The following is a 26,625-nucleotide window of genomic DNA, read 5'->3' as shown; positions in this document are numbered from 1 at the left end:
AGGCTTGTGCAAGTTTCCTGATGGGAGGGACTGGTGGTGGGTAGAGCTGGGTGTTGCTCTGGTGGGCAGAGTTCAGTAAAACTTTAATCAGCTTGTCTGCTCATGGGTGGGGCTGGGTTCCCTCCCTGTTGGTAAACAATCAGACAGGCCTGAGGTGACCCAACACTGGAGCCTACCGGCTCTTTGGGCGGGGGGGCTAATGGCAGACTCTGGGAGGGCTCACACCAAGGAGTACTTCCAGAACTTCTGCTCCCAGTGTCCTTGTCCTCATGGTGAGCCACAGCCACCCGCCACCTCTGCAGGAGACCCTCCAACACTAGCAGGTAGGTCTGGTTCAGTCTCCCATGGGGTCACTGCTCCTTCCCCTGGGTCCCGATGTGCACACTACTTTGTGTTTGCCCTCCAAGAGTGGAGTCTCTGTTTCACCCAGTCCTGTCGAAGTCCTGCAGTCAAATCCCACTAGCCTTCAAAGTCTGATTCTCTAGGAATTCCTTCTTACGTTGCCAGACCCCAAGTTTGGGAAGCCTGACGTGGGGCTCAGAACCTTCACTCCAGTGGGTGGACTTCTGTGGTATAAGTGTTCTCCAGTTTGTGAGTCACTCACCCAGCAATTACGGGATTTGATTTGATTGTGACTGCGCCCCTCCTACCATCTCATTGTGGGTTCTCCTTTGTCTTTGGATGTGTGATATCTTTTTTGGTGAGTTCCAGTGTCTTCCTGTCAATGATTGTTCACAAGATTATTTTTTAAAAACAGTTTTTGAGGTGTAATTGACATAAACTGCACATATTTAAAATATACAATTTGATGTTTGTTTTTGTTTTCTTTATTATTTTAATCATTTTTAACAGTACAGTTCAGTAGTGTTAAGTATATTCACATTGTTGTGTTGTGGATCTCCAGAACTTTTTATCTTGCAAAATTGAATGTGTATACTACATTTTGTTCATCCATTCATATACTGATGAATACATGGGTTGCTTCTACCTCTTGGCTGTTGTGAATAACACTGCTTTGAACATGGGTGTTTAAGAGATTTTTAGTGTTTTCTTAAAACATTCCAAAAATGATTCTGATATGTAGCCATGGAAGAGAACCAGTGAGTATGTTTTTAAACTTAGAAAACAACCCAGTGTTGGAAATCAAATATAAATCTCAGTGTGAAGTTTTAAAAATTGTTAATAGATGTTGTCTATATATTACTCTAGGAACATGTAGAAACATTACATCTATTTTCTATTCTGAAATTGTGTGTTTTCTATTTTGAAATTGGTATTTATCCCAAATTTAAGGTGTTACTGTGGGCGATTGATTAGAGACCATTATGGGATAGATTATGCCTGGACCATCTCAGCTGCCAACGGTAGTGAAAATGAACAATGGTCTGTTGAAAAGCACACAACGAAAAGCTCTACAGATACCTTTGGCACAATTAACTTCCAAGATGGAGAGCACACCCACCACTCTAAGGTTTGCTAATAACCTACATTATTTTGCTGATTTTTAAAAAATATTTTTATTGGAGTATAATTGCTTTACAATGGTGTGTTAGTTTCTGCTGTATGACAAAGTAAATCAACTATACATATACATATATCCCCATATCTCCACCCTCTTACGTCTCCCTCCCACCCTCCCTATCCCACCCCTCTAGATGGGCACAAAGTACCGAGCTCATCCCCCTGTGCTATGCAGCTGCTTCCCACTAGCTATCTATTTTACATTTGATAGTGTATATATGTCCATGCCACTCTCTCACTTCGTCTCACCTTACCCTTCCCCGACTCCGTGTACTCAAGCCCCTCCTGTACGTCCGTGTCTTTATTCCTGTCCTGCCCACAGGTTCTTCAGAACTATTTTTTTTTTTAGATTCCATATATATGTGTTAGCATACAGTATTTGTTTTTCTCTTTCTGACTTACTTCACTCTGTATGACAGACTCTAGGTCCATACACCTCACTACAAATAATTCAGTTTTGCTTCTTTTTATGGCAGAGTAATATTCCACTGTATATATGTGTCACATCTTCTTTATTCATTCATCTGTCAATGGACACTTAGGTTGCTTCCCTGTCCTGGCTATTGTAAATAGAGCTGCAATGAACATTGTGGTACATGACTCTTTATGAATTATGGTTTTCTCAGGGTATATGCCAAGTAGTGGGATTTCTGGGTCATATGGTAGTTCTATTTTTAGTTTTTTAAGGAACCTCCATACTGTTCTCCATAGTGGCTGTATCAATTTACATTCCCACCAATACCATAAGAGGGTTCGCTTTTCTCCACACACTCTCCAGGATTTATTGTTTGTAGATTTTTTGATTCTAACTGGTGTGAGGTGATACCTCATTGTAGTTTTGATTTGCATTTCTCTAACGATTAGTGATGTTGAGCATCCTTTCATATGTTTGTTGGCAATCTGTATATCTTCTTTGGAGAAATATCTATTTAGGTCTTCTACGCATTTTTGGATTGGGTTGTTTTTTTGATATTGAGCTGCATGAGCTGCTTGTAGATTTTGGAGATTAATCCTTTGTCAGTTGCTTCATTTGCAAATGTTTTCTCCCATACTGAGGGTTGTCTTTCTGTCTTGTTTATGGTTTCCTTTACTGTGCAAAAGCTTTTAAGTTTCATTAGGTGCCATTTGTTTATTTTTGTTTTTATTTGCATTTCTCTAGGAGGTGGGTCTCTAGGAGGTGGGTCAAAAGGATCTTGCTGTGATTTATGTCTAAGTGTTCTGCCGATGTTTTCCTCTAAGAGTTTTATAGTGTCTGGTCTTACATTTAGGTCTTTAATCCATTCTGAGTTTATTTTTGGGTATGGTGTTAGGGAGTGTTCTAATTTCATTCTTTTATATGTAGCTGTCCAGTTTTCCCAGCACCACTTATTGAAGAGGCTGTCTTTTCTCCATTGTATATTCTTGCCTCCTTTATCAAAAATAAGGTGACCATAGGTGTGTGGGTTTATCTCTGGGCTTTGTATACCATTCCATTGATCTATATTTCTGTTTTTGTGACAGTACAATACTGTCTTGATTACTGCAGCTTTGTAGAATAGTCTGAAGTCTGGGAGCCTGATTCCTCCAGCTCCGTTTTTCTTTCTCAAGATTGCTTTGGCTGTTCGGGGTTTTTGTGTTTCCACACAAATTTTGAAATTTTTTGTTCTAGTTCTGTGAAAAATGCCATTGGTAGTTTGATAGGGACTGCACTGAATCTGTAGATTGCTTTGGGTAGTATAGTCATTTTCACAATGTTAATTCTTCTGATCGAAGAACATGGGATATCTCTCCACCTGTTTGTGTCATCTTTAATTTCTTTCATCAGTGTCTTATAGTTTTCTGCATACAGGTCTTTTGTCTCCTTAGGTACGTTTATTCCTAGGTATTTTATTATTTTTATTGCAATGGTAAATGGGAGTGTTTCCTTAATTTCTCTTCCAGATTTTTCATCATTAGTGTATAGGAATGCAAGAGATTTCTTTGTATCCTCCTACTTTACCAAATTCATTGATTAGCCCTAGTGTTTTTTTGGTAGCTTCTTTAGGATTCTCTGTATATAGTATCATGTCATCTGCGAACAGTGACAGCTTTTCCTCTTTTCTGATTTAGATTCCTTTTCTTTCTTTTTCTTCTCTGATTGCAATGGCTAGAACTTCCAACAGTATGTTGAATAATAGTGGTGAGAGTGGACAACCTTGTCTTGTTCCTGATGTTAGAGGAAATGGTTTCAGTTTTTCACCATTGAGAATGATGTTGGCTATGGGTTTGTCATATATGGCCTCTGTTGTGTTGAGGTAAGTTCCCTCTGTGCCTACTTTCTGGAGGGTTTTTATTTTAAATGGGTGTTGAATTTTGTTGAAAGCTTTTTCTGCATCTATTGAGATGATCATATGTTTTTTTCTCCCTCAATTTGTTTATGTGGTGTATCACATTGATTGATTTGCATATATTGAAGAATCCTTGCCTTCCTGGGATAAACCCCACTTGATCATGGTGTATGATCCTTTTAATGTGCTGTTGGATTCTGTTTGCTAGTATTTTGTTGAGGATTTTTGCAGCTTTGTTCATCAGTGATATTGGCCTGTAGTTTTCTGTCTTTGTGACATCTTTGTCCGGTTTTGGTATCAGGATGATGGTGGCCTTGTAGAATTAGTTTGGGAGTGTTCCTCCCTCTGGTATATTTTGGAAGAGTTTGAGTAGGATAAGTGTTAGCTCTTCTCTAAATGTTTCATAGAATTCGCCTGTGAAGCCATCTGGTCCTGGTCTTTTGTTTGTTGGAAGATTTTTAATCACAGTCTCAACTTCAGTGCTTGTGATTGGTCTGTTTATATTTTCTATTTCTTCCTGGCTCAGTCTTGGGAAGTTGTGCTTTTTAAAAAATTTGTCCATTTCTTCCAGGTTGTCCATTTTATTGGCATATATTTGCTTGTAGTAATCTCTCATGATCCTTTGTATTTCTGCAGTGTCAGCTGTTAGTTCTTCTTTTTCATTTCTAATTCTGTCGATTTGAGTCTTCTCCCTTTTTTTCTTGATGAGTCTAGCTAATGGTTTATCAATTTTGTTTATCTTCTCAAAGAACCAGCTTTTAGTTTTATTGATCTTTTTTTTTTGTGGTACGCGCGCCTCCCACCACTGTGGCCTCTCCCGCCGCAGAGCACAAGCTCCGGACAAGCAGGCCCAGCGGCCACAGCTCAAGGGCCCAGCCGCTCCACGGCACGTGGGATCCTCCCGGACCGGGACACGAACCTGCGCCCCCTGCATCGGCAGGCGGTCTCCCAACCACTGCGCCACCAGGGAAGCCCCAGTTTTATTGATTTTTGCTATCTATCGTTTCCTTCATTTCTTTTTCCTTTATTTCTGATATGATCTTTTTGATTCCTTTCCTTCTGCTAACTTTGGGTTTTTTTTTTCTTCTTTCTATAATTGCTTTAGGTTTAAGTTTAGGTTGTTTACTTGAGATGTTTCTTGTTTCTTGAGGTAGGATTGTATTGCTATAAACTTCCCTCTTAGAACTGCTTTTGCTGAATCTCATAGGTTTTGGGTCCTCGTGTTTTCATTGTCATTTGTTTCTTGGTATTTTTTTATTTCCTCTGATTTCTTCAGTAATCTTTTGGTTATTTACTAGTGTATTGTTTAGCCTCCATGTGTTTGTATTTTTTACAGATGTTTTCCTGTAATTGATATCTAGTCTCATAGTGTTGTGGTCGGAAAAGATACTTTATATGATTTTAATTTTCTTAAGTTTACCAAGGCTTGATTTGTGACCCAAGATATGATCTATCCTGGAGAATGTTCCATGAGCACTTGAGAAGAAAGTGTATTCTGTTGTTTTTGGATGGAATTCCCTATAAATATTAATTAAGTCCATGTTGTTTAATGTATCTTTTAAAGCTTGTGTTTCCTTATTTATTTTCATTTTGGATGATCTGTTCATTGGTGAAAGTGGGGTGTTAAAGTCCTCTACTATGATTGTGTTACTGTCGATTTCCCCTTTTATGGCTGTTAGCATTCACCTATGTATTGAGGTGCTTCTATGTTGGGTGCATAAATATTTACAATTGTTATATCTTCTTGGATTGATCACTTGATCATTATGTAGTGTCCTTCTTTGTCTCTTCTAGTAGTCTTTATTTTTTATTTTTTATTTTTTTTTGCTGTACGCGGGGCTCTCACTGTTGTGGCCTCTCCCATTGCAGAGCACAGGCTCTGGATGCACAGGCTCAGCGGCCATGGCTCACGGGCGCAGCCGCTCCGTGGCATGTGGGATCTTCCCGGATCGGGGCACAAGCCTGTGTTCCCTGCATCGGCAGGCGGACTCTCAACCACTGTGCCACCAGGGAAGCCCCCAGTAGTCTTTATTTTAAAGTCTATTTTGTCTGATGAGAGAATTTGGTACTCCAGCTTTCTTTTGATTTCCATTTGTATGGAATATCTTTTTCCATCCCCTCACTTTCAGTCTGTATGTGTCCCTAGGTCTGAAGTGAGTCTGTTGTAGACAGCATCTATACTGGTCTTGCTTTTGTATCCATTCAGCCAGTCTATGTCTTTTGGTTGGAGCATTTAATCCAATTACATTTAAGGTAGTTTTTGCTATGTATGTTCCTGTTACCATTTTCTAAATTGTTTTGAGTTTGTTATTGTAGGTCTTTTCCTTCTCTTGTATTTCCTGCCTAGAGAAATTCCCTTAGCATTTGTCATAAAGCTGGTTTTGTGGTGCTGAATTCTCTTAGCTCTTGCTTATCTGTAAATGTTTTAATTTCTCCCTCGAATCTGAATAAGATCCTTGCTGGGTAGAGTAATCTTGTTTGTAGGTTTTCCTTTTCATCACTTTAAATATGTCCTGCCACTCCCTTCTGGCTTGCAGAGATTTTCCTGAAAGATCAGCTGTTAACCTTATGGGGATTCCCTTCTATGTTATTTGTTGTTTTTCCCTTGCTGCTTTTAATGTTTTTGTTTGTATTTAATTTTTGATAGTTTGATTAATATATGTCTTGGCATGTTTCCCCTTGGGTTTATCCTGTATGGGACTCTCTGTGCTTCCTGGACTTGATTGACTCTTTCTTTTCCTATATTAGGTCAGTTTTCAACACTAATTTCTTCAAATATTTTCTCAGTCCCTTTCTTTTTCTCTTCTTCTTCTGGGACCCCTATAATTTGAATGTTGGTGCGTTTAATGTTGTCCCATTGGTTTCTGAGACTGTCCTCAATTCTTTTCATTCTTTTTTGTTCATTCTGCTCTGTGGTAGTTATTTCCACTATTTTATCTTCCCGGTCACTTATCCGTTCTTCTGCCTCAGTTACTCTGCTATTGATTCCTTCTAGAGAATTTTTAATTTCATTTATTGTGTTGTTAATCATTTGTTGTTTGCTCTCTAGGTCTTCTAGGTCCTTGTTAAACATTTCCTGTATTTTCTCCATTCTATATCCAAGATTTTAGATCATCTTTACTATCATTACTCTGAATTCTTTTTCAGGTGGACTGCCTATTTCCTTTTCATTTGTTTGGTCTTGTGGGTTTTTACCTTGCTCCTTTGTGTGCTGTGTGTTTCTCTGTCTTCTCATTTTGCTTACCTTACTGTGTTTGAGGTCACCTTTTTACAGGCTGTAGGTTCGTAGTTCCTATTGTTTTTGGTGTCTGCCCCCAGTGGCTAAGGTTGGGTCAATGGGTTGTGTAGGCTTCCTGGTGGAGGGGACTGGTGCCTGTGTTGTGGTGGGTAAGCCTGGGTCTTGTCTTTCTGGTGGGCAAAACTGCATCCAGTGGTGTCTTTTGGGGTGTCTGTGACTTTATTATGATTTTAGACAGTGTCTCTGCTAATGGGTGGGGTTGTGTTCCTGTCTTGTTAGTTTTTTCGCATAGGGTGTCCAACACTGTACCTTGCTGGTTGTTGAGTGGAGCTGGGTCTTAGCGTTGAGATGGAGATCTCTGGGAGAGCTTTCGCCTTTTGATATTACATGGAGCTGGGAGGTCTCTGGTGGGCCAATGTCCTGAACTCAGCTCTCCCACATCAGAGGCCCAGGCCTGACACCCGGCCCGAGCCCGAAGTCCCTGTCAGCCACACCACTCAGAAGTAAAGGGAGAAAGAAATAAAGAAAAAAATAGAACAAAGTTATTAAAATAAAATATAAACATATATATTTAAAATAAAAAAAAGTTAAAAGTAATAAAAAAATAAAGAACAAAAGAAAGAAGACAGCAATCAAACCAAAAAACAAATCCACCAATGGTAACCCGCACTAAAAACTATACTAGAGGGCTTCCCTGGTGGCGCTGTGGTTAAGAATCCACCTGCCAATGCAAGGGACATGGGTTTAAACCCTGGTCCAGGAAGATCCCACATGCCATGGAGCAACTAAGCCCGAGTACCACAACTATTGAGCCTGCGCTCTAGAGCCCGTGAGCCACAACTACTGAGCCTTCATGCCACAACTACTTCAGCCTGTGCACCTAGAGCCCATGCTCCACAACAAGAGAAGCCACCGCAATGAGTATGGACTTCTCATTGCAGTGGCTTTTCTCGTTGTGGAGCATGGGCTCTAGGCGCACGGGCTGAAGTAGTCACCGTGACAAAGAGTAGCCCCCGTTCGCCGCAACTAGAGAAAGCCTGCGTGCAACAACGAACACCCAAGGCAGCCAAAAATAAAGAAAAAAGGAAAAAAAAAAACTCTACTAAAAAAAAAAACCAGACAGACAGAACCCTAGGATAAATGGTAAAAGCAAAGCTATACAGACAAAATGACACAAAGAAGCATACACATACACACTCACAGAAAGAGAAAAAGGAATAAAAAAATCTATATGTATATGAAAAAGGAAGCAAGCAGCCAAATCAATAAACAAATCTACCATTGATAATAAACTCTAAATACTAAACTAAGATAAACATAAAACCAAAAACAAATTAGGTGCAGAAAGCAAATCCCAAGTCTATAGTTGCTCCCAAAGTCCACCGCCTCAATTTTGGGATGATTTGCTGTCTATTCAGGTATTCCACAGATGTAGGTACATCAAGTTGATTGTGGAGATTTAATCCACTGCTCCTGAGGCTGCTGGGAGAAATTTCCCTTTCTCTTCTTTGTTCGCACAGCTCCTGGGTCTCAGCTTTGGATTTGTCCTCGCTTCTACGTGTAGGTCTCCTGAGTGCCCCTGTTCCCGCTGAGACAGGACGGGGTTAAAGGAGCAGCTGCTTCAGGGGCTCTGGCTCACTCAGCCCGGGGTTGGGGAGGGAGGGGTACGGAATGCGAGGCGAGCCTGCGGTGGCAGAGGTCAGAGTGACATTGCACCAGCCTGAGGCGTGCTGTGTGTTCTCCTGGGGAAGTTGTTCCTGGATGCCGGGACCCTGGCAGTGGCGGGCTGCACAGGCTCCTGGGAGGGGAGGTGTGGATAGTGACCTGTGCTCGCACACAGCCTTCTTGGTGGCGGCAGCAGCAGCCTTAGCCTCTCATGACCGTCTCTGGGGTCCACGCTGATAGCCGTGGCTCGCGCCCATCTCTGGAGCTCCTTTAGGTGGTGCTCTGAATCCCTCTCCTCGCACACCCCGAAATAATGGTCTCTTACCTCTTAGGCAGGTCCAGACTTTTTCCCGGACTCCCTGCCGGCTAGCTGTGGCACAGTAGCCCCCTTCAGGCTGTGTTCACTCAGCCGACCCCAGTCCTCTCCCTGGGATCTGACCTCGGAAGCCTGCGCCTCAGCTCCCAGCCCCCACCTGCCCCGGCCGGTGAGCAGACAAGCCTCTCAGGCTGGTGAGTGCTGGTCGGCACTGATCCTCTGTGCGGGAATCTCTCCGCTTTGCCCTCCGCACCCCTGTTGTGCTCTCCTCCGTGGCTCGGAAGCTTCCCCACCGCCACCCCCCCATATCCGCCAGTGAAGGGGCTCCCTAGTGTGTGGAAACTTCACAGCTCCCTCCCAGAGGTGCAGGTCCCGTCCTTATTCTTTTGTCTCTGTTTTTTCTTTTGCCCTACCCAGGTTTGTGGGGAGTTTCTTGCCTTTTGGGAATCCGAGGCCTTCTGCCTGCATTCAGTAGGTGTTCCGTAGGAGTTGTTCCACATGTAGATGTATTTCTGATGTATTTGTGGGGAGGAAGGTGATCTTCACGTCTTACTCCTCCACCATCTTGAAGGTCTCCTATTTTGCTGATTTTTAACAGAGGCTGTAACCTCCAAATATATCTCCAAATTGTATTTCTAAGTGTAGATGATCAGATGACCAGGTTTTATTGCAAAGGCTATCCATGTTACTCACCTGTTGACAAAAATGACCTGACTTTTCTTTTTCTTTTATGTCTGAGGGACATGATACCTTTCCCAGGTGTGGTGTGGCCAGCTCTTTGATTGACTTCTTTCAGCCAGGTTATGCCCTCTGCAGAAGAGAATGGCTTATTGCTCATGAGGCAGTTGCCAAACGGCTTCCCTTTTCTTAAGGAATGTACAGAAGTTACTACCGAAGAACAGACTTCACCTGAATCACGGCCATAGCAATTCCCAGTAACTTAACCTGTGGCTGTTGATGCCTGCTATGCCCTTGTGAGAGCCTTTTCTCAGGAAGAAAATGGAGAAATTTCTGTACCCCCTGAATGATAGTGCTGGGCTTTACAGGCCAGTTTTTCTCCTGTCCCTAATATAGTAATTTTACATGGGATTCACATAGTATTGACAGGTCAGGTGTCTCTCAGCTGTTTTCTATTGACCTTGTTAAATGTACACTGCTTTATTAGAGGCAGCTTTCCTTGGGGAAAATACAGGGGGAGCCTACCTCAGGGAAGCTCAGAATCAGTTTTGTCCTGCAGTGCATCATCAGTTAAAAGGATTTGAAAAACTGTTCTTAATAGTGCAATCATAATAAGGTTTCATAATATAATTGTACAGTAATCTACATTTCTGATTACTAATCCACTTGCATCTAACTTTGTGCATTGATTTTTGTTTGTTTGTTTTAGTTGGCAAGAAAACTGTCCTCTAATCCTTTTTGGAAGCTGACTCTCATAGAACTCTTTATGTAATTTTCCCCTTAATTGTTCGTCTTCTTCCTTTTGCTTTTATGTTTGTTCATAATCATCTTCATTTACTCATTTTTTAATCCATTCAACAGATCTTTATCAGTTGCCCATACTTTGCTATGCCCCAAAGAGAATATGTTCTGTGTACTAACATTGCTTACAGTCTAGTGAGGGAAACAGGAAATAAATATAGAATTACCCCAGATGGTGGGGATGCTAGGAAAGGGGAATACAGGGTTTTTTGAGAGAATGAAAAGGGAACTCCTCCTGTTTTTCTGGGGTGGTGTGCATGTGTCAAGGAAGCCATCTGAGAGTAGGGTGGCTAAGCTGAGATGGCAAAGACGAGTGAGGTGTTTGGTGTCTGGTGAGACAGAAGGGTAAGACCACTGTAGGCGTGAGGGATAGCTTGTGGGAAGGCCAAGGGGGAATATGGTACATTTAGGAAAACTGAAAACATGCTTAGACAGATCTGATCACTGATACGTTTTATGCTTAGCATTAGGCGCCTGTTACATCCTCTGTGCCTGAATGCATTTTATTTGATCTCTCAGAAGAGGCTACCCTTATATTTCAGCCTGGAAATATAGCATGCACAGCAGGAGAGCTTGTGAGAGCTGCTTACTCATCCCCTCTGCTGGTTTCCCTTCCTAGTTGTTATCCCTCCCACCTCCTTCCACAGAGGTTTGGAGGTGAGTTACGATAAAGGAGGAGGAGGGGAAAGAGAGTGTCATAAAACCTTAGCACCGTCTTCAGTTGGCCTTTGGAAGAAAAGACTCTAGTGCTGATAATTTAGTTGATCAAGGTGTTATCCTGAAATCTCAAGGAGAAGTATCTTCTAGGACTAAAAGGACTTATAACTGAAAGGGAGGGCTACCTGAGAAAGAACTGAGAGAGAAAGAGAAGGAGAACTAAACCAGAGCTGCCTCCTCTGCCCTTATTCATCATTCGGGGCAACATGAACCCTTTCACAAAGGTCATCTTGTATTTTTCCTACTCTTGGAATATGTGATAAAGCTGTGGCAACTCAGTTTTCTCACTTGTAAACTGAATCCTAGTTACCCTTAGATTCTTTCTACTACGTCCTGTGATGGCTGCACCATCCTCATGTCAGAAATTCTAATATTTTAATTATGAAATAAAAGGTTATGTTTTAAGAATTTCAAAGATGAAGACAATTGTTTTAAATCACTATCACATTCTGGAGGACAATGTGATATTTCCTATTTGCATATCTATGGCGATCTCTACCTGTGGTTATTTTTGCTATAGTTTTATAAACTCATGGTTTCCTATGGTCCTTATCCTATAAATCCGACTTATTCTTGCTGTTGGTTGGCTCACGCTCATCTCAATATGATTTTACCAGTCTGTATGTGGCTGCATTGGCTGGGAAAAGAAAGCCAGCCATACACTATAATCTTGGGCAAAACGCAGAATGATTCTGGAGCTGCCTGATTTCCGTCTTTTCTTTTGGTTACATTGACTCTCTTATGAAAAGTATTTATTTTGGAAAAGTTTTTAGAGAGATGATATATATAGGAAATGGTTAGAATGTAAAATTTAAAATAAATGAACATGCTTCTGGATCTTAACTTAAATTATGCAAATATGTGAAATGGTCCAGTAAATTAAAAGCCATAGCATTTATGAGAAAACCTCATTACACTTATTTCTAAAACTTTTTTTTAAATGGGTTTGCTGGCATAGTGATTTTTGCCAGTTTGAAGTATTTCTGCCTTACCTCAGACCTTCTAGAGAACGTTGGTAGACTAACCCTGAAAACCAGAGGAAGCCTTCCTGTGGTGACTTGTAATTCTCAGAAGGAACTTAAAGGGGGTGTGGGATCTTTTCAAAGTAAATATTTCCATTATATGAAGATGAACTTTTAAAGAGATCCTAGACATTTTCTTTCAAGTTTTGGCATTTCAGTTGCCCTGCTGTGTGCTTACTGCGACGTGGCAGGTATTTTCCACTATTTTATGTATATGTATATATGCGTATCTTCCAGTATATTAGAACTTCTTATGACACAAAATTGGATCATCTGTTACATTTAATGTTGAAAGAGTGGAAGATGGAACTGCCAAAGCTGGTGATCTCTGTCCACGGGGGCATCCAAAACTTCAAGATGCCCTCCAAACTTAAAGAGATCTTCAGCCAAGGTTTGGTCAAAGCTGCAGAGACAACGGGAGCGTGGATAATAACTGAAGGCATTAATACCGGTAAGGCACATTCCCTGTTTCAGTCTGTTTTTTTTTTTTTTCATTCCTTTTTTTAAACTGTGAATCAGGCAGTATAGCACCTAACCTCTGCTCTGCAGTGCTCCCAGTAGATGTGGTAGCGTGAGAAAGACTGGAAGTGTAGTGACTGGAAAAGAAATGCAGGAGAATCCTAGACCTTTCCTGGAATGTATTTTTACCATTGTTAAAATGTGCTATTTTAATATAACTTTGGGTAAACGTCTGGCAAAGAAAATAGGTTTTCATGAGCTTTGGACTGTGGTGTGGTAGTGTGTGGGCATAGACGTGAGCTAAACTCACCACGGTCAGGTTCTCAGGAATTGGAAATCAGTGACATGTGGAACAACTGCATTGAGTTTATGGGGCATGAGGAGATAATTAACTACATAACTGGCATTTCACTCACTTGTTTCTGTCACTGACTCTTTCATACTTCTTGAAATCTGACATTCAAGAACTTCATTTAGTAGCCCCTGAACCTCTAACCCTACTCTTTTGCATCATGTTAGAGAATCATCTGGGGGCTTTGGAAAAATACAGATGCACAAGTTCTACCCCAGATTAATTAGAGTTTTTCAGGGTGAAGCTTCTGAAGGGTATCTAATGTGCAGCCAGGGTTGAGGATTACTGACTTCACAAACTCCTCTCTTACTAATCTGTTACTGATATGTTACAGTTCTGACACCAGTTCTCATGTGTGGGTTCTTTCCCAACACACTACAGTTCTCCAGCACCAGCTGAGTGTCTTACAGTTCAACTCAATTCTGAATTACTGTCTACCAGGAAATAGCGACGGATTCCACAGGTTAAGGGCTCAGTCCCACAATCTGACTGGCTGACTATAAATCAGAGGTTTCCACCATCCCCTCCCTGGGTTTGATGAATTTGCTAGAGCAGCTCACAGAATGCAGGAAACCAGTTTACTCACTAGATTACCAGTTTATTATAAAAGGATGTAACTCAGGAACAGGTAGATTGAAGAGATGCATAGGGCAAGGCATGTGGGAAGGGGCACAGAGCTTTCATGCCCTCCTCCCATTTCCACGTGTTTACCGACTTGGAAGCTCTCTGAACCCTGTTTGTTTGTTTTTTGTGTGTGTGTGGAGGCCTCATTACATGGGCACGATTGATTAAGTCATTGGCTATTGATAATTGAACTCAATCTCCAGTTCCTCTCCCCTCCCCAATGGTTGAGGGTGAGACTGAAAATTCCTACCCTCTAATCACGTGGTTGGTTGGTTCCCTTGGCAACCAGCCCCCATCAGTAGGTCCAAAAGTCGCCTCATTAACATAACAGAAGGCACTTCTGTCACTCTCACCACTTAGGAAATTCCAAGGTTTTAAGGAGCTCTGTGTCACTAACAGACCAAATATATATTATTATAAGTCTCAATATCACACCTGTGGCTTTCCATCTTCCCTTTACTTCTTCTTCTTTTGATTTGGGATATCCTAGCCAATGTCCTATTAAGTTCTGCTTGACCTTTAGGATCTACATTAGATGCCAACATACACAGGAAGCATTCTTTATCTCAACTTGCTCTTGTTTCTTAATTTCTATAGCGTTTATTGCCTGTAGCACTTGTAGCACGTTTATGTTTTGCCTTACAGGTCAGGTTAGGATGAGTCTACCTGATTGTGAGGTAGAGGCTAGGGCCTATACGTATGTCTAAGAACTGAGCAACGGGTACGAATGTGATGAATAATTTCTTTTGATTAGAAAGGAGTGAAGGAAGCAAGTGATTGAAAAAACAAAATAAAAATAAAACCAAGGGATTCGTCTTGTCACTAATGGGTAACCTGGGAGTTCCTCTGGTACATTTCATTGAGATAATTACTGTTTCACATTCTTAGAAAAAAGCAAACGTTGCAGAGTTCTAAGTCCAATGTGTAGTACTTATTTTATTTCCAGTAAAAAAAAGAGGGTGGATGGGGAAGTTTTGTAGAGTTCAGAAAAAGGTGAACTTGGGCATGGTTTTTTTCTTTGAATAACTAATTGTGTTACATGCTTTATTTTACTTACTGCTTTTTTAAGAAAAAAAATATTTTAGATTAGGGCCAGTTAAAGAACACAAATATAATAGTGTGAAGACTATTGAAATAGTTCATATGAACAAAAGAAATGAGAAATGAGATATACTTGGAGCTTCCTTAAACAATAATCAGGGTCTGACCTGATTCAGCCTCGGCTCCTTAGGTCCTGACTCCTCAAGAAGTGGTCCCTGCACCAGCAACATCAGCATCACCTAGGAGCTTGTTGGCAATGCAGATACCGGGCTCCTCAGACCGGTGGGATCAAAATCTGCATTTTGATGACATCCCCAGGTGATTCTTATGCACATTTAAATTTGAGAAGCTTTGCTTACCAGCTTCAACCTATGCTTGAGATGCTTCTCAGCTGTAGTTGAACATTATTTGGCATGAATTTTTTACATTTATTTAAATTGAATGCCAGAAGCCTTTAAGAATCTATTGTGTATAAAGCATTTGGATAGATGCTGTGGATGAAAGATGAGTAAGATATGGACCCCGGGTTTAGTGATGGGGTGGGTAACTAACAAACAGAGAGTAAGCAGTGAAGCAAAAATCGATGCTGAATGGGTCATAGTTGAGATACAAAGTGTTTGGGAGTAAAAGGAAGAGGAAGAGGAAAACAAATTCCGGTTCCAACTGAGGGAACCTGAGAAGAAAGCTTGGTGAAGGATATAGCACTTAATGTTGGCCTTGAGAGAAGGGTAGGAAAAAGCATTCTAGGCAGAGGTGGCAGTTTAGGGCAAGGTACACAGCTGGAGACTAAGGCATGTGTAGAAGGAGGTGATAAGGCTGCTAGCTGGATGTGCCATGTGGCAGAGGACAGGGACAGCAAGGGAGACTGGAGCCAGATTGGGTGCCATGTTATTTGGGCTGAGGTTTTATTCTCTATGTAGCAGGGAGCCCTCAAAGGATTTTGAACAGAAGAATGAATAGGGAATGATATTGTCAGATCTGGTTTTACAGAGTCATAGCAGATAATATGTATTAAGATCACATGTGGGCTGCTGACAGACGATCACCACCACATGCTGGTAACGCATGCCAAACCTATGGATCTGAATCTCTATTGGCATTGATGTGTGTTCTGTGGTCCAGAACCCCAATTTTAGAAAATGACTGAGAAAAGTGCAAAAGATGGCTGGAGAGGAGGATTCCAGAGAGAAGGAAATGATTTAGGTGCTATGCATTAGATGCATGCAATATGCAGGGCTTTGTTTTGTTTTTTTTTTCCTGTGCTAATGACACATACAGAGTCAGACTGTACATAGAAAGAGTAAGTGATGTAATGTAGTGTTTGTGATTAAAAGGCAAATTTTTTTAAATTAATTTTTATTGGAGTAGAGTCACTTTACAATGTTGTGTTGGTTTCTTGCTGTACAGCAAAGTGAATCAGTCATATGTATACATATATCCACTCTATTTTAGCTTTCCTTCCCATCTAGGTTGCCACAGAGCATTGAGTAGAGTTCCCTGTGCTATACAGTAGGTTCTCATCAGTTATCTATTTTATACAGTAGTGTATGTGTGTCAGTCCCAATCTCCCAATTCATCCCACCCACCACCTCCCGCCTTGGTAACCATAAGTTTGTCCTCTATGTCTGTGACTCTATTTCTGCTAAAAGGCAGATTAAGCCAATCTCAAAAGGCTACATATTGCATAATTCCAACTATATGACATTCTGGAAAAGGCAAAACTCTAGAGATAATAAAAAGATCAGTGGTTATCAAGGATTGGGTGACTGAGGGATGAATAGACAGAGCACAGAGGACTTTTAGGGCAGTGAAACTCTTCTGTATGATGCTGTAATGGTGCATACATGTTATTATACATTTGTCCAAACCCATAGAATGTACACCATCAAGAGTGAACTCTAGTATAATGTAAACGGTGGACTTCGGATGATTATGATGTGTCAGTGTAGGTTCATCAGTTGTAACAAGTGTTCCACTTTGGTAGGGGATGTTGACAGTGGGGAGGTTGTAAGTGTGTAGGGAAGAGGGTATATGGGCAATCTCTATACCTTTGGCTCAATTTTGCTGTGAATCTAAAACTGCTCTAAAAAGTAAAGTCTATTTTTGTTCCTTTTTATGGCTGAGTAATATTCCATTGTATATATGTGCCACATCTTCTTTATCCATTCAAAATTGGGCCATTTGTAGAGATGTGGATGGATCTAGAGACTGTCATACAGAGTGAAGTAAGTCAGAAAGAGAAAAACAAATATCGTATATTAATGCATACACATGGAACCTAGAAAAATGGTACAGATGAACCAGTGTGCAGGGCAGAAATAGAGACACAGATGTAGAGAACAAACTTATGGACACCAAGGGGGGAAAACGGCGGGGTGGTGGTGGTGGTGTGATGAACTGGGCGATTAGGATTGACATGTATACACGGATGTGTATAAAATAGATAGCTAATAAGAACCTGCTGTATAAAAAAATAATAAAATTAAATTAAAAAAAAAAGTAAAGTCTATTGAAAAAAGAAAAGTCAGATCCTGGATTGGAATCCAAACTGTACAAACTACCAGCTCTATAACCTTGGGCAAATTATTTAACTTCCTTGTGCCTCAATTTTTGCCTATAAAATAGACTAAAAAAATTCCTACTTAAAGTGTAAATGCATGTAAAACTTAAAAAAGCACCTGGTGTGTAGTTAAGAGTTCAGTGTTGGCTATTATTGTTATTATTATTAGTCCCAGAAAGGCAAACATTAATGTATTAGTTCTGGAATATTTATGAATATAAAGCTGTTAAATTAATTTGCCTCAGTGAAGCAAGGATCTTCAAGATGTTTTACTGGGACAGTCAAGAAGTTTAGAGAAAAAAATACTTAGAACATTCATGATGTCAGGGGTGGGTTTACAGGATGTTCTGGTCAGGCAACAATACGGGCAGAACTGAGGCTGTAAGCAGAAATTTCTCAAAGGGAGAGGAGAATTGTTCAGGTAGAAAGGTTAGCGATAGGAGAAGGAGGTGTCAAGAGGGAGTAGAGCAAGTCAAAGTATCAGAAATTAATTCCACTGCGCCAGCAACTTTCCCTGATAACGGTCTTTTGTATATGCTTGCCTCCTTGTCTCTTTCCGGCAGTCGCAGTGTTTTGCATGATTTGTGAGTTAAAGTTTGACTTCTAAACTGATTGTTCATAGGTGTGTCCAAACATGTTGGGGATGCCCTGAAAGCCCATTCCTCCCAGTCCTTGAGAAAAATCTGGACAGTGGGAATCCCTCCTTGGGGTATCATTGAGAACCGGAAAGATCTCATTGGAAGAGATGTAAGTAGACAATCCTTTCACAACAAAAGGAGATAAACATGTATCCAGTTGCCAGCTTAGCACTATATCCGGATATCTAGTAGACACCTTGAATGTAATATACCCCAAATAAACTCCTGACTTCCTGCTGCCTCCCTTACCCTATCTTAGAAAGTGACAGTCTTGTCCTGCAGTTCTCAAGCCCAAACCCTGAACTTATCCTGGAATGATCTCCGTCTCGTGCCTCAAACCCTATCCACCAGTAAATTATCATCTTAGTTTCACTTTAAAAATATATCTGGGGGCTTCACTGGTGGCGCAGTGGTTAAGAATACGCCTGCCAATGCAGGGGACATGGGTTCAAGCCCTGGTCCGGGAGGATCACACATGCTGTGGAGCAACTAAGCCCGTGCGCCACAACTACTGAGCCTGCACTCTAGAGCCCGCGAGCCACAACTACTGAGCCTGTGTGGCACAACTACTGAAGCCCGTGTGCCTAGAGCCCGTGCTCCGCAACAAGAAGAGCCACTACAATGAGAAGCCCGCACACCGCAACGAAGAGTAGCCCCGCTCACCGCAACTAGAGAAAGCCCACACGCAGCAACGAAGGCCTAACATAGCCAAAAATAAAAATAAATAAAATAAATAAATTTATTTAAAAAAATATATATATCTATCCGGAATCTGACCTCTTCTTACTACCTCCACTGTTACTGAGCAGGTTTAAGCCACTATTTTCTGTCACCTGGATGATTGTAATAGCCTTCCCTACTCTCATCCATGTCTCTTATTAAGGTCTGATCCCAACACAGGAGCAAGAATGATTCTAAAGGGACGGACTTGTCTAAGTTTGTTTATAAGACTAATGTATATTTTTGGTAGGTATCTCAAGTATTACAAAAGGTATGAAGAAGAAAGATAACCACTGTTAATATTTTGGTGTGTATCATTCCAGAATTTTTTTCTATGTATGCGTACGTATGTATAGTAAAAAAAAAGTTTGTGTGTTAAAAAAGTAACAACAGAAACCTATTGTTGTGCATCTGTTTTTCAGCTTAACTATTTAACATAATTAATTCTCTATGTCAGTTAATATAGACATGCTTATGGTTTGTTTTAACTTTCATTTTGGAAAATTTCGAACACATTAAAGAGTAGAGAGATTAGAATAATCATCTCCTTCATACCCTTCTCCCGGTTTCAACAGTTATGAACTCATAGCCAATTTTGTTTAGTTTAGTCCCTCATCCATTCTCCATCTCCTCCCTCCATTATTTTGAAGTAAATTCCAGACATCAAATAATTTCATTGGTAAATAGTTTAGTAGTTATTTCTAAAGTATATGGACAATTAAAAAATATAACCACATTGCCATATTTGTACCTAAAAAATTCACAATAATTTCTGAATATCATCAAATATCCAGTCTGTGTTCAAGTTTCTGATTACCTCAATATTTCAGTTGTTTGATTTCATTATCCAAAAAATTTCCCTACATTGTGATGGGTTGATTTGTCTCTTTGGTCACTTAGTTTTTTCCCTTGAGTCGCTTTTGATCTCTGGATTTTCCCTCCATCTCCTTTTCTGTTTTCTGTTTGTTTGTTTCAATGTATTTGTTGAAGAAACTGGGTCATTCCAAAAGAGTTTCCCACAGTTTGGATTTTGAAGATTTAAGCTCTTGTAGTAGCATTTAGCCTATTTCTCTGTCTTTTGTCTTTCTTGTAAATTGGTAGTTTGATCCAAAGGTATGATCAGTCTCAGGTTCTTTTTGTACAGGTTTATGCCCTAGGAGGAGATGTGTCCTTCCCTTGTGACATAACATCCTCTCTCTTTTTATGATGTCATTGCCTAGATTTATTATTTCAACAGGGTTGCAAAAATGCTAATATTTAATTATAGTGTTCTTTCTTCCTTTATTAGCTTAAATACTCTATAAAGAGAAACATTTTCTCCTCAATTGCTTGGTTTACCTTGTGGTACAGTTGTATGGGAAAGGGTAGAATAAATATTTGATTCTTTTTCTTTATTTGCCAGTTTTCAAAGCATTGAGTTGGTTATCTACCATCCCCCAAGGTGAACAGTGAGTTTTTTTTTTTCTGATTCATGAAGTTAAACATATTTGGTATATTTTAATCCATTATTCTAATATAGTTACTATTCTTTATCATGCTCATATTGTCCCATTGTGGCCAGTGGAGCCTTTCAAGTTGTCTCCTGAGTCCTTTCAACACAATTCTAGTCATTTATCATTGCTTCCTTGTGTTTTAGTATGAAAAAAAATGTTCTTGGCTCATTATATCTAATTTTTGCTCCTAGAGAAATGGCTGGTTGCTTTTAGTGGGAAATAGTATTAAGAGACCACATTCTGAGAGCCAAGGGTGCATTTTTATTTTTCATGCCTGATAAAGTTCTATTGTACTAAAGTACCATAATTTATTTAACCATCCCTCTATACTGTCCATTTATGTTTTCTATTTTTAACTTTTACGAAAAATGATATTAACTGTGATAAGACACATATATTTTTGAAACTAGCTGAAAACGTTTATTTCCTTAGAAGTTACTCTCAAAGTAGAATGTTTGGACCAGTTGGTATGTAACTTTTAAAATGTGACTAATTGTCTTCCAGAAAGGTGGTAACAATTTACATTCCTACCAACAGGGTATGAGGGTGCCCATTTCCCTGTACCATTTCCAGCTTTGGGTATTCTGGCTTTTTTTAAACTTTGCCATTCTGATAGGTATAAAATAACACCTAATTTTTCTTATGTACGTTTCTCTGATTACTAGTGAGATTCAACATCTTTCCATGTTTTTATGCATTTTTAAGCATAGTTTTTATATTTTGAAAGACCTTTGGTATTATAATTCATTCTATTAACATTTTTGTTTGCCATGTGTGCTGCATTTCCCAGATTTTAATTTGTATCATTTATGAACATCTTTCCATGTGTTAAATCTATCAATCATTTTCTTTTTGGTTTCTGGCCCCAGTGTCATGCTTAGGGATTATAAAGGTAACTTTTAAATACTAATGTTTGTAACGTTTGTAGTGCTTTTTACATCCATTATTTCTTCTTCTTTTTTTTTAATTTCTTGCTTTCTTTTTTTTTTTTTTTGGCTGTGTTGGGCCTTTGTTGCTGCATGCGGACTTTCTCTAGTTGTGGCAAGTGGGGCTACTCTTTGTTGCCGTGCATGGGCTTCTCATTGCGGTGGCTTCAGAGCCACCCGTGCGGAGCACGGGCTCTAGGTGTGCAGGCTTCAGTAGTTGTGGCACACGGGCTGAGTTGCTCCACAGCATGTGGGATCTTCCCAGACCAGGGCTTAAACCCGTGTCCCCTGCATTGGCAGGCGGATTCTTAACCACTGCACCACCAGGGAAACCCCCGTTATTTATTTAAAGCCTCACAGCAACCATCTGCTATAGGAATTATTATCATCACTTATACATGAGGAAAATAAGCCTGAGAAAGGAAGCAGATGTTACCCAGAGTTAAAGTTAGAAAGTAGAAGAGCCTAGCCTTGAACTTGGGCCCTTTGACTCCAGACACAGTTGGCCTTCCCTATTTGTGGATTCCGCATCTGAGGAGTCAACTGACAGTGGATCCTAAGGATTCAGCCGACCACGGATCCAGGGGATACTGAGGGCCGACTATACTGCACCATTTTATATAAGAGACTAGAGCATCCGTGGATTGTGGTATCTGCGAGTGGTCCTGGAACTAAGCCCCCACAGGTACCAATGACTGTACTGTTCTCTCCTCTCTAAAAACAAATGAGAATTGGAGTAGCTTATAGAAGAATCAGCAAATATTAATGAAGATCTGGATATTTTATATTGAATGAATGCATCTCCATTTACTTTTCACTTCATTTGGAATACGAGAAAAAAAAGTCAGTGTCCAAATATTATTCTGGAATAGATCTATTAAAAGGCATAGTTTCTGGATAGTGATGCAGTCTATGTACCAATGCAGATCCTTGAATCCTTGAACTGTTTTTTAATGATCTGAGACAAGGTAAGTACAGAAATTGAAAATAAATATATGGAACCATTTTTAGCTAGGTGACGGTGCTGTGACATCCAAGCATATGGTAAGCATGCTTATCTTGCTGTGTGTGTGAGTGTTGTTGAACTTGTGAGTCTCATGTAGTACAAGCCGCATACTAGTCATGCGTTAGGGGACTACCTATCTGTCCATAAAAAAATAATAAATAAGAAAACTCAAATTGATTCTTCACTGCAGATAGCTTGAGAAGCACTGCTCTTGGTAGCAAGTACTACTTTTTGACCTGGACAGGAACTCTGTAGTACATAAACAGGCCTTTGGAGCAGTCGGCCCGGCAAGGATCTCAAGCTCTGACCGTCTCTTGTCCTCACTGTCTCGCAGGTGGTGTGCCTGTACCAGACTCTGGGCAACCCCCTCAGCAAACTCACCACACTCAACTGCATGCACTCCCACTTCATCCTGTCCGATGATGGCACCGTGGGCAAGTATGGCAATGAGATGAAGCTCAGGAGGAACCTGGAAAAGTACCTCTCTCTGCAGAAAATACACAGCCGTGAGTACCACAGGGGCTCAACCAACAGGTCCTGGCTGGGGGCCTTGCTGTGGAGCAAGGTGCTCCATTGCCATCTGTACAGGGTAGAGAGGTCCAAGCTGGCCCATGCCTTAAGTTAACACCTGTGAACCCTCAGTGAGAAGAAAGCAGGGTATGAAATTGTGGGTGACAGTCAGAAGAGAGGAAGGGATCTTGCGGGACAGCAGAGGGGAGGTGTCAGAGTGGAGACTTTAGCAGAGTCTCTGGGAGTCCTTAGGCTTGGATGGATAGAGGGAAAAAGTAGAGAAAGAATTGATTTGGGAATGTGGATGGCTGAAAAGCCAAGAAGAGACTAGCCTGAGAAGAGCGGGCTATGAGCCTTGATAGTCAGGGAAGATATTTCTATGTGGGTGTGGCGGCTTCAGTCAGGGAAGGGGTTGAAATCAGGACTTTTAGAAATAGGGACCTTTGAAGGTTTGTTGTGACATGCTGGCAGTGGTGCTTTGGTAGTGGCTAAGGAGGAGGAGTGGGGGGCAAAATCAGTGAGTGTCCTTGGGTGGAGAGGTGGGAATCCTTAAAGGGAGGAAGAGGGCTGGATGCTGCCTGGAGAAATGGAGACTGTCTCCAGGGCAGCAGAAGGTGGCCCCTGCCTCTTTTGGTGAGTTAACTCTTCCACAGACTACTCCTGCCTTTAAGTGGAGATGCCAGGGAATAGGAAGATTCTCAGGAGGCTCAGTCTTCTTCAAACCTTTGACTTTGGGCTGGAAAATGCTGAACGTCCTTTGAGTTTTTGGCCCAGATTCCCTGAAGCAGCAGATGTAGTGAAGTCAGATGGATCAAAGCCCTATTTACTGCCTGTGACCTTGGGCAATGAAATTAACGACTGTCAAATTGTTCTCTTAATACAAGACAGAAGAAACTGTCTACCTGTAACTTTTGTTGTGAGAATTAGAGAAGATAAAATATGTTAGGTGTGCTCAGAATAGTATTGGGTACATAACAGGTTCTCAACAAATGTATTTCTTTCTTTCCTTTTATTCTCCTTTGGTACAGGGGGTCGTCTGCTGGTTGGGGTGGGGGTAGAAGAGGGACTCTGGGAATTGTTGCCAGTCATTTAGAGCTTAGTGTGAATGAAGTTTGGAGGCTCATTTAGGTCAGGAAGGGGGAGAGAGGAGCAGGTATGTGGCCCTCTACAGGGTGGGGGTGGCTAGTGGGAAGGGAGACCCACAGAGAAGCGGAGAAGGAGGGCAGGTCAGAGATCACCCTGAAGGAGAATCCCTGAAGCGAGGGCCCTGCAGGGCTCTGAAATGTCCATTACCTGAAATGTCCTGTTGCCTCTGATGACCTGGGCTCACCACCTGTGCTCAGGGATTCTGTGCAGCACTACGATGTGTGTCCCAGGAGAGCAAAGTCTTTCTTAGTCTTTCTTATTTCCTGCTGATTTTCCATTTGTGAAAACAGCCCTGATGAATGAAAAGAGCCCCGAGCTTGCATATCGCCATATGCCATTCTATATTTCTACTTTCAAAGTTCTTAAAATTTAGGATTTATTTGGAGAGTTTTGCTGTCCATGGAGAGAGAATGTAGAGTCAATTTCAGTAGATTGGTAATATTTATTATTCTATGGAGAACTGACAGGAAAACAGCAAAAACAAACCACTTACACACGCGCACACACATACACACACGTATGCATGCACACACACAAGAAAGAAAGAAGGAAGGGAGGAAGGAAGGAAAGAAGAAAGGAAGAATAAAAGAGAGAAAGGAAAGACAAATGAAAACAGACCCCACCAAGCCAAAAATTCTTACATATCAAAGCTGATCTTCATACCTCCTGTGCTCACTAGGGAGGCTTTCTGCCATATTTGTGTTTGTCTTTGATGTGGTTATAAATGGATTTACTTGGATGGAATGACAATAATTAAATATTTTTTTGATTTCTTTCATTTCTTTTCAACCGGGCTTCTTGGAGTCCCTGGCAAATCCTTGATGTTCGCAGAAAGCACTTACCAAAAATAAGAAAAAAAAAAAGGATGACTTCATAAAGTTGCTGTAGAAATCCCTTTGAAATGTGGCCAATGTCAGTTCCTGTTCTGTAAGCCTCTGAGGATGGAAAGAATAGGATCAGCTCTGTATGTCTTCATAATCCAAGTCTTGATGGAGAATAGAACCCTTTCCTGGGATGCCTATTCTAAGAGCCTTTCATTGGAGCTGTAATGTTGTATTCCTGCCTAAACTGGGAGCCAGGAGTAGAGGCAGCTCTCTCATGAGATTTGTCAGCAAAGAACTTCACGATTTTTTAAAAACAAATTTAATTAGTAGCATCAGTAAGATCCTTTTTGTAGAAAACAATCATAAATATATTTATATTTACTTTTGTGAGGATTAGTTATTGCTTTAAAAAAGATGTATCTAACAGAAATTGAATTATTTTCCCCTCTCCTGCAGAATACCCTTACTGATTTCTTTTTCTGATGATAAAAGTGTTACATACTCTCATATTCAGATAAAGAAAGAAAACACAGAAGAGAAGGAAGGGATAGCTTTCTGTAATCTTACTATAAAAAATAACCATTGTTAACTTTTTCACCTGTATGCTTTCAGAAATTTTCTATGTACACACAGAGCAACATTTAAAAATGAACACTGGGATCATATAATATATTTTGTAGCTTTCCCTCCTCTTCCACTAAACATGGATGTATTTCCATATCAGTAAGCATAATTGAGCACATATTTAATGACTGCTTAGTGTATCATTATATAGGATATGAGATTCTCTTAAAAAATTTTTTTCCATCCATTTCAATAATTCTATAATTAGTGACATTTTCATCTAAATTTTCTTCTATTACTTTTATGCCTTAATAAACCATCGTCACCATTTCTTTTAGCTTTTATAGGACAATGTTGTTAAAAGAACCCTATGACTATCAATTGGTGTATCTTACATCTGATTTTTAGTGATAGGGAGAAAATAATAAGGAAGTGGAGATATGTGGAAAAGGAAAGAGGTATAATGTCAAAGCCATTAAATAGACTGAATGAGATATTTGGGTGCCTGCTAAGAGGCCCACCCTTAACATTTGTGCAGTCAGGACAAAGGTTACACATGGAAACCCACATACTATTTGTTTAAATATTTAAAAGCTTTAAATCAAGCTAACCAGCAAAAACAACAAGAGAATAATGTTCAATCCTTTTACTTTTGTACATGTAGCAGGAAGGCCAGGTTTGAGGTCAGAGTCCTGGATTTTTGGGAGTACTGAGCCAGAACGTGGAGATGAAACAGAACTAGCACCTTGGCCCCTGGCCTACAGGTCACTCTCTGCTTCTCTTCCCACCTTTGGCTCAATCTCACGATGTCCAGTCTTCACACACGTTGTCAACTGGACACCCCAGCCTGTATGTCCAAGCTCTATCCACTTCTCTTCTACTCCCCAAAGCTGCCTCTGACTTTGACAAGTATATTCCTGGGGCAGAGGTTCAAGCAGCCCCTGGAAGCAAGGATTTTGGGGTCCTGGGCAATCTAGTAAGTAGGAGAGGGAGCACAGGCTTTCCTTGGACCTTGACCCTATAGACTCCTCACTGTGAGGGGAAGGACATGGCCAGAGGAGGGCGCTGTAGAACATGGGGCCCAGAGTAAAGTCCTCTGTCGCTCAGGTGTGAGCATGGTGTTGCCTGCCAATTTTCCTTCTCTTGGGGAAAAAAAAAAAATTGATTTAAATATATCAATACACATGTGGTGTAAAAATTAAATCAAGTAATAAATCTATAGAATAAACAGTCAACATTTCCCCAAATCCTCCCCTCTCTTCTTTACTATTAATAATTTGATATATATCCTTCCAGAGTTTTCTGGTTATTTATGTAACATGTTATAGATATGTGCATATGTATATATAAAGTATATACCCATATTGTGGTTTTAAATTTTTAAATAGGATTTTAAATAGGATCATACTGGGCATATCATTCTGTAACTTTGTTCACTTAATATCTTTTTTAAAAGAATGACTCCATGGTCTTTCCTTTTTTTGTCTTCCTCACTTTA

General features: G+C 40.5%; 1 protein-coding gene across 1 annotated transcript in view; it reads left to right on the top strand.

Moving 5' to 3' along the window:
- TRPM6 (transient receptor potential cation channel subfamily M member 6) overlaps positions 1 to 26,625 on the top strand; it is a 140,091-nt gene that overhangs the window by 28,304 nt on the left and 85,162 nt on the right. Inside the window, 4 exon segments of the mRNA XM_082628121.1 lie at positions 1,294 to 1,471; positions 12,502 to 12,715; positions 17,923 to 18,047; positions 22,418 to 22,589. Coding sequence (XP_082484247.1) covers positions 1,294 to 1,471; positions 12,502 to 12,715; positions 17,923 to 18,047; positions 22,418 to 22,589 — 689 coding nt within the window.

This window comes from Mesoplodon mirus, assembly GCF_964341445.2.
Source record: "Mesoplodon mirus genome assembly, chromosome: 1".
Lineage (NCBI taxonomy): Eukaryota > Metazoa > Chordata > Mammalia > Artiodactyla > Ziphiidae > Mesoplodon > Mesoplodon mirus.
This window is presented reverse-complemented; position numbering and strand designations above follow the sequence as displayed.